The sequence below is a fragment of the Petaurus breviceps genome, unplaced genomic scaffold, assembly GCF_028583685.1.
Source record: "Petaurus breviceps papuanus isolate PSGF00001 unplaced genomic scaffold, PetGlider_PUasm1.0 523, whole genome shotgun sequence".
Lineage (NCBI taxonomy): Eukaryota > Metazoa > Chordata > Mammalia > Diprotodontia > Petauridae > Petaurus > Petaurus breviceps.
Window position 1 is genome coordinate 3,082,923 of NW_027186356.1, and position 14,320 is coordinate 3,097,242.

The 14,320-nt window shown below is 43.2% G+C and overlaps 1 protein-coding gene across 1 annotated transcript in view; it reads right to left on the reverse strand.

Moving 5' to 3' along the window:
• Window positions 1-3,559: 3,559 nt before the first annotated feature.
• SIN3B (SIN3 transcription regulator family member B) overlaps window positions 3,560-14,320 on the reverse strand; it is a 75,853-nt gene continuing 65,092 nt past the window's right edge. Inside the window, exon 19 of the mRNA XM_069102096.1 lies at window positions 3,560-14,175. Within this exon, the coding sequence (XP_068958197.1) occupies window positions 13,945-14,175 (231 nt within the window). The 3' untranslated portion in view covers window positions 3,560-13,944. The remainder of the gene's footprint in view (window positions 14,176-14,320) is intronic.

The window sequence follows — 14,320 nt, forward strand, 5'->3', positions numbered from 1 at the left end:
AACGAAACTTAAAGGAAACAACACTAGCCTTCTTGTCATTAAATTGTCCCCAAATCTGGTGTGTAGATATGTACAAGTAAGGGATTGAAGAATGTTTCCTTCTGATTGGGTAGAAGGATCAAATGAATAATTATGATAACAAAGGATTATCAACTGTAACTCTCATTGGCTGTCTCCAAATCTGGTGCATAAAGAGGGACTGGAAAACAGCATCCTCCAATAGGATTCTAATTGCTTTGCGCCTATTAGCTAGCCACTCCTGAAGAGAGTGAGCCCGCCTCACTGACCAATGGTGAGATCAGACAGGGGAGTGGGCAGGGTTAGGATTAGGATTAGGATTAACAGAAGCCTGTGAGCTTCTGCAATTTGCATTCCTTGACTGATGCTGCTTGAGCAATGAGAGCTGTGCCCTTTCTCATGAGAAAGAATATAGGACTCTTTCTGCTTTCCGATTCAAGACTCCGATTTTTAAAATCTGGTAATGGTCTCTATTCCACACAATGTTGTCAGAAGGAAGCCATGTGTTGGTGAAGGCCAGAAGATAGAAGTAGTGAGAGGTGAAGAGGTTGGAGATAAAAGGAAGTTTGTTACTTATGGAGCAGGCAGTCCAGAGGGTACGGTGGAAGGGGCAGGCAAATTTACAGAAGGACATTCAAGTAGGTAGGGTTGAAGTAGAAAGATGTGAGGAAACAAGTTGAGGATTGGGAATTGAGTTTATACGTTGGTAGTCAGGGGTTCAGGATCTCTGGGATGGGTTGATTATAAAGTGACAGAAGCATCCTAATCTGCCTAGTGAGTCCAGGCATAATATCAGGAGTTGGAGAGAAGTTCAATGAGACAGAAATGAGAGTTGAGGTTCCTCTCTGAGGTAGAACCTCTTGGTAGATGGAAATGTGTGCTGTGAGATCCATGAAGGTCTGTAACAGATGAACCTACTACTGGAGGAGCTGAATCACAACAATTTTGGCACTCACCATTATTTAAACAAAAGGACAAAAGGAAACTCTTGTGAAATCAAAATATGACTCACAGGTTCTTGAAGAGGGAAAATAAAGAGATCAGAGTTGGTGTTATCTCATTAACCAAAAGGCAACAAGAAACATCACTTCCTGTGTTGTGTTGCTTTATCTTACATTGCAGGGGTCATTATGAGTATTTCCAAAAAGACCACAAGGAAATCACTGAAGTTTATGTACCATTTGGTTCCAGGGCATGAAGAGATAGAGAAACTCCAGAAACAGCTCGATAAGTTTCCAAATCAAATCAATTTGTACATCAATACTCAGTGATTTCCATTCAAAGGTGGGTATGGATGAAGATGATGGAAAACATGTTGAAAACCGTGATTTATGAGTAACATTTAGCCTTGTCTAGACTGGAAATCTCACGCCTATGTATTAATTCTGTCTTTGAGTAAAGGTGTTAGACATAGTGAACACTGAATTAACATCACGAAACATGAACAGGATTGTCTCCACAGGCAGTAAATGAGTCATTAGTGGAGGTGGGAGGTGGGGAATTTCTGAATAAGTTCTTCAGGAAAAGTCAGAACATTCATTTGGTAGAATAATCAAGCAATCAACCAACAAGCATTTAAGTACCTACTTGTGCAAGGCCCTGGAGATAAATACAAAGACAAAATAGAAGCAGTCCCTTTCCTCTAGGAGCTTACCTTCTGGCCCTGGAGAATATAGGTAAGCACATGAGGATATATAAAATAAGGATATATAAATCGCATATAAAATAGCACACAGTCATTGATGGGGCAAGGGGGGAGCACTAGCTGCTAGGGCGACTCATATCCAAGGCGGTATTTGAGGTTAGCTTTGAAAGAAACTAAGGGTTCCAACAGGAAGAGGTGAGGAGGGGGTACCTTCCAGGCATGGAGGAGAGCCTCTGTAAAGATGTGATGGGATATAGAGTGCAGCTGTGAGGAACAGTATGAAGGTCAGTTTGACTGGATCATAGAATTCATTGAGAGGAATAAAGTAAAGTATGGCTGAAAAGGTTGGCTAGAGCTGGGTTATGAAGGGCTTTGAATGTCACACTGGGAAATTTGCATTTGACCCTGGAGTTAATAGGGAGCCACAGGAATTTATTGAGCAGGGGAATAGCATGTTCATATCTGTGTTTTAAGAAGCTTTGTGGAAGATGGATTGGTGATGGGATATCTGAAGTTGGCAGATCAGTTGGCAGACTGATGAAGGCAGGACTGATAAAACTTGGAAAAAAATAATGTGGAATGAGTGAGGAGTCGGCTGTGACTACAAGGTTGTGAACCTTCATGACTGGAAGGATGGTGGTAACCTTGACAGAAATTAATACAAAACTAGAATAAAATGAGAAAAGATTCATTATACCTGCCATGCAATTGAAGCAACTCCAACCTGACCAATTTTTAAAAGTTATTGATGCCAAATTTTTTTTTAATTTATGGAGAAAAGGACATCAACACTAATGACAATTTCATACAATAGTCAATCAATATAAATCAAACACCAGAAGGAGGAGTCCCCAAAATCACCTTAATGAGCAAAAATACTTGATCCATTTGTCAAACGGAGAGACAAGACAAGCAAAGACAATACTGGTTTAGACTCTAAATTTGTTTGCAATGTCTTATGGAGGTGGATGGTGGAAGATTATGAGTAGTATTTCCTAATACCGTGTTTCCCCGATAATAAGACCTATCCCGAAAATAAGTCCTCCCCTTACTGTGTAAGATTCCTCTAAAATAAGCCCTCCCCCGAAAATAAGCCCTATTGAGATTGCTACTGTAGTGAAGGCGATCCCCTGCGCTACACGCTGTACCCTCTGTATGCACCGTCCCCCCCCCCCGTGAAACGCACGCCGCGCTCCGAGCTGCATCCAATCAGAGCTGTAGCAGTGAGCGCGTCATCCTGTTCTTTCCCAGTGATTTGCTTGCTGGTACATTTTTTTGTTCACATTTACCTGTTTATTAAAATTGCTGTCAATGTTCATTAAAATAAGCCCTCCTCTGAAAATAAGCCCTCTGGTGTTTTTCTGTCCAAAAAAAAATAATAAGACAGTGTCTTATTATCGGGGAAACACGGTAAAACACCAACCAGTAGTGAAAGGAGAAAGTGGCTTAAAAAAGTTTGGTGAAAGACCCAAACAAGCTAAATCGTCCAAAGGGTACTTAAGGATGAAACAGGAGCAAACATGACATACAAAGGATAAACAAGCTCTGGGAAGATTTTCCATAACACATTCCTTTCACCCACAAGGTCAGTAGAGTCACCACATTCAGACCCTAACATCACCATCCCAGATGTTCTTACCGCCAAAATAGAAATGTCCCTGCAGAGGAGGGAGACATAGCTGGACTGGACTGGACCCTATGTCTACAGAGAGGAGATCTAGGCTGGAAATCACACAATTTTGAAGATATTGCAGGATTAATTTTCAAGGTATATAAAAGAGGGGAAGACAGCAAAAATATGGGAAAAAAATCTTGGATCCTATTCTCTCTCTCTCTCTCACACACACACACACACACACACACACAAAACCAAGAGAACTTAAATGACTACTAATCCAATATCTATGTGCCATTTTTAATGAGAATAACCTGTACACATAAGGGCATTCTTGATGAAGGTATTGGAAGAGAATGGACAGGCTTTCACAAGCAATATTCCATAGCATAGCATACCTTTGCCATCACACCACTGACAAAAACAAACCAACTCATGCACATAGAAAATGCAAGTTCTCACTGCGCTTGTTTGTTGACTGTGAAAAAGCACTTGGTTTAATAAAGCAAAAAGACATAATAAAGGTCCTCCTCCAAAAAGGAATCTCCAGCTCACATGTTCAAATTATGCAAGCTTCCTTGAAAGACAGAAGGGAGAACCTTGTTTGACAGACTTCTGGTTATCAAGAGAGGCATGAAACAGGTTAGAGCATTCTCCTCACTACTGCCATGGAGAAGATCCAGCGCAGAATCCAAATCAGAGTGAAGTCCTCCAGATGGTTTTTCTTTGTACTGAGTGCATCAAGTCCTGGAAAACTGCAGGACCTCCTAAATGATATGCATAATCACTCAAAAGAGTCGGCCTAATTATCCACACAGGAAAAATCGCGTTGATGAAGACTGCCTCTTGTCCTGATTACACTATGCAGCTGAATGACACCAACTGGTATTTATATCTTGGACAGACACTGCACACAGACAATGAATTGAGCTCAGAATTAAACAGGAGAGTAGGACAGACCACCTTTGAAAAATTACAAAGTCCTTTTAATAACCTCAAATTTCTTCATGAAACCAAGGCCCTCCTTTTTTTTTAGCAGCAAAATTCATCGGGTGGTGATGAATGGCTGTGAGTCATGGAACACTGGTATCTCTGAAGGTAAGTTCAGGAGCAAACATCTTTGGCATAACCAGCAGGGTGGAATTTGATTAAACTCCCATCATCTGGGAGCTAATAGTACAGATATGGGGAACTTGGTGGGAAGCTAGAAGCCTTGTTGTAAAGATACGTGAGGAAACACTTCAATTATAGTAATGACGCTCCCAGAGTAGGGACTGAAATTCCTGATGGGAAAAATGGAGAATCACAATTTTACACTGTAAGTTAATATGTGAAACAATTCCTTTTCCTAGGGAAGAGGAGATTGTGCTCCTAAGTATGAGTATAGGAGATATATAAGATAGATGATGCAATCTTTACAACTAGAATAAGAGAAAGAGGCATATTGCAGGTTGCTCAGGCTAGTGGGTTCACTGGGAATATTTCTAGAAATTTATAAAAGATGAACAAGTAACGGCAGAAGGGGAGAAGTTGGATCATAGGTATCATTGATCTGGAGATGGAAGGGACTTCAGAGGTGATCTACTCCAACACCCTCATTTTACCATATAAGGAAAATTTAAGTGACTTGCCAACAGTCACACAGGTAACAAGTGTCAGAAACAGCGTCTGGACCTAGGCTGTCTGACTCCAGAATTTGTGCTTTTCCTATTGCAGCAGTTTCCCTGAGGAACTGGACAAATCACAGAGAGCAATAAGCCACTTTGAATTGGAAAATAAGAACTAACTGGGGAACAAGAACACAGGTGAAATCAGAATTTGTGGGCAAAATTTACAATTTCAACTACCAAACTGCTGCTGTTAGGAGGTGAATGCTGAGCATTATGGGAAACATATCAAGTTCGAGAAGAAACTCAAGTTACAATAGAGACTCTTTCTAGCTTTGACTCTGATCTTAAGAGTTCAAAGGATAAAACATGCCACTGACTTGAATCTCCCTACCTGTTCATAAGTAGAAGGAAAGAGCTGGGACTGGGGGTGAAGAGGAGGTGCCCAGACAAGATAGACATAAGGAGCTTAAGACAGTGCCTTGCTTGGATCCCCCTGCCGAGAGGAACCCAACAGTGAGACAAGAGGAAAGAGGGGAGAAATCCTCACTGGAGAACAGGAAACAAGCCTAATGATAATAATAATAATAATAATGTCTTAGTAACTGTATGCAAGGAATGATTCTAAGGCTGGGGATGCAAATATGAGTAAAAAGAAAGTCCCTGCCCTTGAAGTGTTAACATTATAATGGAGGGAGATGACACCAAAAAAGGGAGCTGAAAAGAGAAGGGAGAAGGTACATGGGTGGAAAAGGACAGTCAGAAGCATGACCCAGAGAGGATCAAAGCATGGCCAGCCTGGTCCTATCCCCACCAATGGGAGAAGGGACCTGGCAAGAGGGAGGGAAGTTTCGATGAAAAGGAAGATGTCTTGGTAGAGGAGTTCAATCAGAAGTACAACCAGGAGGCATATGAAGTATGGTCAGTCTGGGCCCATTCCCAAAATAGAAACCCCTCAGAAGGAAATCATCCATGGAAGAAGAGGGCAGAAGGACAGGCTTAGACCTTTGATCCTTTTGAGGACCAAAGAGAAAGGGACTGAGGAGATAGGCTAAGGATTGGATAGGATAGAGCAAAGTCAAGTGCAGTAGTAAGAAGACCCTGAGGGGCGGCTAGGTGGCGCAGTGAATAAGGCGCTGGCCCTGGAGTCGGGAGGACCTGAGTTCAGTTCCGGCCTCAGACACTTAACACCCACACAAAAAAACTAGCCATGTAACCTTGGGCAAGTTACTTAACCCCAACTGCCCTCCAAAAAGCCAAAAAAAAAAAAAAAAGACCCCGGGAAAGCACGGGGGATGGTGGGGGGAAGAATGTTAGACTGGGACAGCCTAAGGTGGGAGGTAATGAACTTTTCCTGGCAAATTCTCTGTGACAGGTATGGGGGGTACATTTCTCAATGCTCAAAGCCTACAAAGGACCAAGAGCAGCACATCAGGTAGAAAGGAGCCAAACTGGAAATGCAGAGAAGTTAAAGAAGATGCATAGGATGTGTCCTACAAGACAGGAATTGCCCCCCTTTGCCTGCTCTGGAAACCGGCATGCCCAGACGGCAAAGTTTTTAACTTTGTAGCAGAATGGTCTGCCACTCTCCAAGAAAGGCAACATTTTTCCAAATGGTGAACTTCCAGGGAGGAAGAGTACTTTTCAGTATGTGAATTTTATCTGATCACAGGTATAAGCAGTTGGAGTAGACTTAGATCTGGAAAAATTGGCTTTGATTCACCGTTAAATCTGTTTCCCTATCTGTGTTGTGAGGGAAAAAGTATGTCTATTTAAAAGAGGTTAATTTGATTTGAAGAAAGTCTGTTTTTCTTTAACAGTTGCAATAAGGCTTTGGATTAAGTAGAAGTGTAAGAAAATACTGACAGTTTCAGAGAGAAGGAAAAAAGCTTTTGTGAAATTCCAGCAGGGTTGGAGTGGAAGAGGGGATAAAAATGGAGTCAGCAAGCATTTATATCAAGTGCTTACTATGTGCCAGAAAGTGTGCTGAGCTCTGTTAAGTATGAGCATATATTTGAATAGTGAGTTCATTAGTTCTATTGAATTAATTTGGTAATTAGGAAATTGATTTTTGGATTATAAAGTTCCAGAGGATTTTTTTTTCTTATGCCTGGCATCACTGTAGGATAAATTTCAGCCTGAAGAGTTTAATTGTGGAGGACATGAACTTTATTTTCTCTTTATGTAATAAATCAAGACAGATCTAACTCCTGCTTTCAGATAGGAAGATGGCTTAGCAAACATTATCAAGCTTTCTAAAGGTTTCTCAGCCTTTGTTTTCTTTACTGTAATTCAAGTTATGATACAGTTAAATATGAAGTTGGTGGACTGCGAATTATAAGGTGGAACTTGGTTTGGTGTTTCTAATGGCATCTCATTGTTTGGGATTAAAATTGATCAAGAATAATAGGTTGGATGGGCTGTCATTGTTAGAGAAGGCTGCCCACTAAGGAGGTAACATTTAAGATCATTCCCTGTGTTTGGTTGCTGTGATTGATGTATCCCTCGTGGACTGGCAAATGAGAAAACACAAATATCTAGTTCTAGATGCCCATCTATACTGCAATGAAATCCACTGAAATGGAGAACCCTGATGTCACCCCTGGAAGTAGCAGACAGTAGGGCACCTACTGATGACTGGTGGACTCTTCTAAAACATGCTGGTTTTGGCCAGTCCAGTTAGGAAAGAGTGCAAACCATTAAGATGACAGATGTGAGAACTGACATTTTAAACATGTGCACACATGAAGCAACTAATTGTTCAATCTCTGGGGTCTCTGAAAGTTAACACTTTCATGACATTGCTACAACTTTGCATCATATTTCAGACATGGGGAATTCCCCAACTGACTGAAGAGATTCACCAGTGCTTAAGCAATAATAACCCCATCTTCCTTCCCTGACTGCTCTACCTAGAACAATCTACCACTGCTACCAGGAGCTGCTGCAAGCAGGAGTATGCATGCAATGGACAGACAGAGTTCACTTGGGGTCAGTCTTAAGGTCTGTCCTTCAGAAGCACTATTATCCACTCAGTGAGCAAGATGAACTGTACCCTAAGAACTGAATACTACAAGGAGAGTGCATTTTGGAACATGACAAAGCCAGCATATAGAGAGGTGGCATGTTCTGTTCCTGTAGCATGCAAGTACTTAGATTGGGAGCAGGTTATACATTATACACTCAGGTTATGTCCTCTTTTTAAGATTGAAAGAAGGGATCTTGGGGGCGGTAAGGTGGCACAGTGAATAGAGCACTAGCCCTGGAGTCAGGAGGACCTGGGTTTGGATCTGGCCACAGACATTTAACCCAAAAAATAGCCATATGACCTTGGGGAAGTCACCATACCCCAAGTGCCCTCCAAAAAGAAAAAAAAAGAGAAGGGATCTTTTGTGGTTCATGTATCACCCGAGGATAGGGGCCTGGGATGGGCACCTTATTTTGCAAAATTGAAAGGGGGATCTCTGTACTCCTTGTGGTCTCTCCTAGACAGCTGGGCACCAGGTCACAAGATGGAAACTTCTTTGCCCATGGAGTGTATGGAATATGGACTGACTCACCCAAGGGAGGGCAGTCACATTTTAATAAAAATGAAACTCCCCTGCAAGCAGACCCTAGCCCTGAACATCAATCAAGTCAACAAAGGCAGCAGGACCCCATTTTGAACCTAGGAATAAAGACTGCTTATGTAATCTGACTTTTGTCTGACAATGAGGACCAGGGTTGGGCCACTGCACTGACTACAAGTCATCCATCTGAGGTAGCACTGAATAAACCAAGTTTATTTTCCTAAAAAATGCTTGGCAGAGCCTGTACAATTTGGTCTACCAACAAATTTGCCATGCCCAAGATGACTGTTCCAAAAAGCCCCAGGGCTCCAAACACTTAACCAGCACAGGCCCTTTCTCACACATCCTCTCGATGTGGACTGCCCACATCAGAAACTACAAATGTATTTACTGACAACCTACATCTTGCTTCTTCCTATCAGTGGCCAGAGGATGGCTGCTTGTCCAGCCAGAGATCTTTCCTCCCACACATAGCCAGCTGCCTTTCCCAAGAGTTTTTATGAAGCCTACATGACCATCATGATGGCTCCAATGTTACACATGGCTGCTCACTGTATCCATTCTGGATAGAATGGCAACTGTAGAACTATGTGTCAGAATAAAGCTGAAGTTGAATTTTGGTGTTGTTATAGTCCTGCCCAACTCTTCATGACCCAGTTTGCGATTTTCTTAGCAAAAAAACTGGAATGGTTTGACTTTTCCTTCTCCAGCTCCTTTTACAGTTGAGTAACTGAGGCAAACAGGGTTAAGTGTCTTGCCCACAATCACTCAGCTAGTGAAGTGTCTGAGGCTACCTGTGAACTCAGGAACAGTCCTCCTGACTATAGGCCCAGCACTTTATTCACCGCACCACCTAGCTGCCTCAAGATGAATTACAAAGAGCCAAATTAGACTGAACTAATCATTAGACAAACTTGCTTACAATCAGAGCTGCCCAAAAGTGCAATGGGCTGCCTGCCTTTAGCTGGAAGCCGTTAAAGGTAGATGACCGTTTGTTGGAGATGTGGAGGAATAAATTCTTGTTCAGGTACAGGTTGGATTAGCTAACCTTGACCCTTGTTCAGAGATTATAGGCCCCATCTGAAGGAATGTCCTTAACTTCCTTCAACAAGATGAGTTTACTGAATTCAAACGACTCTGAGATTGGGTAGAGGATGTGGGGGGAGGGGAAAGGGTTCTGGATCTGAGTTGGGAGAACGTGGGTTTGAATCTTGGCTCTGCTGGGTATGATCTTGGGCCAGTCATCTGACCTAAGAGAGCTTCCCTTCCCTATGAGGGGCAGCAGAGACCAATGTGGTCCGTCAAGCTCTAAATTTAGGCTTCTTTAGTTCAGACCCTGGCTTTTATAGCATGAGTCACTGTGAGCTATAATTAAAGTTTAAGTAGATTGATTATTTGATAATAGCGATGGATAACAGAATAGATAACTTCATTAATTGCCTATGCAGAAAGCTGAATACTCAGTGTTAACAGAAGGCAGATAGCAGTTCCTCAAGGACCTGAGGATCTAATAGGGGAATAACACTATCTTAACTACAATACAAAATAAAAGGTGAATGAGGTATAAAAGAGGTGCTGTGGGGATTCTGAGGAAGGGAGAGTCTTTTCCAATTGGATTCTAATCGAGCAAGGCTACATGGAGGTCACAGCCGACCTAGGCCTTGAAGAGAGGTAGGACTTCAAAAGGTGAGGGAATTCTGGGAGTAAGGAAAGCAAGGATATATTTGGAGGAAAGGGAACTTTCCTGTTTGGCTGGAGCTGAGCCCACCATTAATGGGAGATAAGGCTGGAACTACACTGTTGAGGGGCCTAGCTGCCAGTGTGTAGAGATGCAGCCTTTTAAGCAATGGGGAGCCACTGATAGTGTTGAAGAGGGAGAGACATGATTTGGTCTGCCTGTTAGGAAAATAAATCATGTTCAGGAGAAAAAAATAACAGCAACAGGATATTTTAAGTCCACAGATTAGAAAATGTATAGAAAGGGGACACAGAGGCAACATGCATACATATATACACACAAATATGTATACATGCATATACACATATGTATAATTTAATAAACTACAGTCTTGAATTTTACATGTGGTTCTTATTTTATTTGATCTTTACTTAGAGGTTGGTTTATTAAAAAAATCTTTTTTTTTTAAACTATTTAAGGATAGTTTCTGATGCAAACAAAATTATCAGGAGGCTACTACTGCAGCAGTCCAGGCCAGATTTCCAAGGGTCAGAACTAGGGTTAGGTTTGCCTTGGATAAATGCAAGACAAAGCAGAGTGAGAAGAAGCGAGACCCAGCAAATCCCTGGAGATAGGGGTCTATCTGGAGCCTGTATACAATGGATAGACCGCCAAGGAGCGTAAAGACAAAAAGACCAAGAACACTGAGAGATGAACTTATCTTAAGAAAAAGAAGAGGAGACGGGCCAAGGGAGCCTCAGAAGTAGCAGTCAGGAGAGAAGGTCATGAGGGGAGAAAGAGAAGGTACCAAAGGAAAAGGGGTGGCTAACAGGGTCCAGCCAAACACTGATGCCCAGGCTAAGACTGAGAAAAGCCTGCAATACAGGATGTGAAACGTTTGACTTCCCAGGATACAATGAAATCTCTTCAGACCCAAGAGAGAGTTGTTTATATCTATTACTACTTACCCCATTTGGTATTCTGATCTTACCTCAAGAAAGGTCAACCCACATCCCTAAGCCACATGTATAACCCTGAAAACAAGGGTGAAGAAATCAAATTTCCAAAGTATTTGATGGATTGTATTGATGTTGTGATTAAAAGTAAGTCCTTTGAAAATAGGTGTCACAAAGAGAATTATATAGATATGTCAGTTCTATTCAGTACAATCAATATTACTGAAAAAATAATATTATAGTACATCTTCAGTAACACTGATTGGAAATTGGACTGTCCTTGATTCAGCAGGACTCCCCAATTTTTCCCCTAAACACAGCTCATAGGACACAGGATATAAGAGCTAGAAGGAAACTTTGGAAACAGAATACAAGTCAAGAATTTAAAAGGGCCTTGGAACATGGAACTTCAGAGAGGGAAATGAACCCAAAATCCAGAATGTCAAAACTGAAGGGAGTCTAGCGATCACTTTGTCCAACCAATTAATTTTACAGAGCAGAAAACTGAGGCCCAGACACAAACAAGGGGTAGAATTAGAGCACAAGTCTCCTGACTCCCAATCCCACCCTCTATCTCCCAGCTGATGCCTCTACCGCCCTGGGCAGCTCCAGCTAAAGAGGACCAGCTGCTTCAGCCCTATCTCCTGAGCAGATCCAGGCACCAGGGTTAACAGCAACAGCTTCAATGGCACTAAATTTACTTATGGAAAACAACTAATAGAGCATCTGACCTTTCATCCATGTTTTATTTTTGACTTTAATGTGCAAATAAATATAAAAGGAAACTACATTCAAAACAGCTGAAAGGAAGCACAAAGCCCAAAGCAAAGATGCGAGCAGAGACGGAGTACCAAGGCCACAAGAAGGCCCTACCTGCCTTCGGGTCGCTCCCAGGGCCTCTCCATTTCCAGTGGCCAGCACTTTCAGAGAAGCACCTGAAAGCAGGTGCTTGGAAGGGCTGATGGCCACTGAGTGGCCTAGGGAACGTCTTGAGTACAGATTATAAATTAAGTTTCTTAGAAAAGAAGGATGCCTCCAAAGACATGAAGTTTACTTACAAAAAAGTGGCAGAAGATTGGGCAGTGTGCGTGGATGCAGCGGCCTCCATGGCACTAGGGGCCTAGAATTAAAGGCATCTGAAGCCAAGAATTGCAACCTAGAATATCTCTAACCAACACTTATCTGTATTTGAAAATCCTAATAAAGTTTGGCACAATTGGTTGTCTCTGCAACAGGAGGCGCAGAAAACTGAAGAACAAGACTGAGGTGCATCTGTGAACTGACAATGAATGCTGGTCCCCTCCCCGACCAGCACCAGCTAATTATATTCTCTGTTCATGACTCAGAAAGCCCAGGGCTTGCCAAGATGCAGGCATCATCTGAGAAATGAGACTCCAGTCCATCCTTCCACTGGTAGGCATCTGTATCCTGCTGGCAAAGCACAAGGAGCAGCCTTGCTTCTCTGTCACTGCATTCTTCTCCGAGCAGAGAGGAGAAGCCTGGTGACAGGCCAGACCAGGGACTTCAGATTGCTGTCACTGGGCCCTGGGGTGAGAGCCAACGGACACAGAAAGAAAAAATGCAGCATCCGTCCTCCAGGGAGGATTCTTGTCCTGATTTTTGTAGAAGTTATAACCATAAAATAACGGCACAAAATAATAAATAGACATTTTTATAGCTTTGCTCATGTAAATGAGTGTATGCCCAGAAGAGCCTCCCCACACTGTGCAGGTGGGGCAGGTGCCCCCCCGCGCCTCTCATTCTGACTTTCCTCCCTTCCAAGGGCTTTAAGCTTAGCTTTTAATGGCACCTGTTGATCAAGAGGCCTGGCCTCTTCACCTTCCAGGGCCAGCTCGGGCGCCTGCTGCCTGGTCCAGGAAGATGGGAACAGAAGGGGCTCGGGCTCTCAGCGGTAGTTCATCCTTGGTCCTGCAGGGTATCAGCTTCACTGAGAAGCACTCCTCTCACCTTCCAAGTGATGGGCTGCCTCTGGAAACCAGATGGTGGCCAAAGAGTCATAAAAACCACTGGGCCAAACCAAGTTTCAGTCTTTTTTGGGCAATACTTCTGTGATTGCAATCCTGTGGGGGATGAACAATAAGGTCCCTCTGAGATGGCACTAAATAGACCAAGTGTAGGTCCTTCTACACAGAAAGGGTTTCTCATCCATTGACCCCAAGGGTCTCCAATCCATGCTTGGCATGGCCTTTAGTCTATCAGCAAGTTTTGGCCACCTCCAAGGTGAGAATTCCATAAATTCCAGGCCTCCTGACATTCAGCCATTACAGGCCCTTTCTGTTTTCTTGAGATTTGGTATCTCCAAGCAACAACTGCAAATGTGTTTATCTACAACCTAAGTCTTGCTCCTTCCCATGAGTGACCAGGGGATGGGTGCTTATCCAGTCAGAGATCCTAAATGGGGAAGCTATGCAGGTTTGGCACAAGACACAACCTGACAGGTGGTTTAGAAGAAGGAAAGCAGCAGCCAAGGGAAGTCCCCATGGATACCACATAGTCAGGCCCCACTAGAAGGAGACACTGATCCAGTCTTATACTCTTTCTGGCACCCAACGGGTCAGACCAGCTTCAAAGCTGTACAATGTCTCCTAGTGTAAGTTTTGGATGGATCTGAGACTGAAGAACTGAATTCCAGAGAAATCTCTGATCTGATCCTTTTAGATCCAGTCATGAAAACAGGGTGATACTGCAGGGAGACAACTATGTTCCATATGAAAATACATAATAACCAATCTTGAGTAAAATGCCATTATGATAAATATCATTAATACACACATTGCATTCCCATCACTCTTTTCAAGAGTCCAAGTGTCAGTGACATCCTCCCTGGCCCAGCAGTCAGGGAGAAGCAGGGCGGCGGCTGTACTGCACCCGGTATCGAGTCACGGGGAGGCCGTGGATGGTCACTGTCTCACAGGTTGTCTTACACGGCACCATGTCTTCATCCTCTTCTCCCATCAACCAGTCTTGGACCAGTTCTGCAGCCTCTGAAGTGACATTGTCTTCCAGCCAGCGGCTGTGCCACTCTTCAAACTGCTGGTGGTGCTTCAACAGGACAACTGGCTGTACCTGAGGGGACAAACAAGGGCAGTCTGCAATCAGGAGAGGCAGTTCCTGCAGCGGAGGAAGAGGGAAGGTGGAGAGCTCCTGACCACAGGGCAGTCTGCAATCAGGAGAGGCAGGCCCTGCAAGGGAGGAAGAGGGAAGGTGGAGA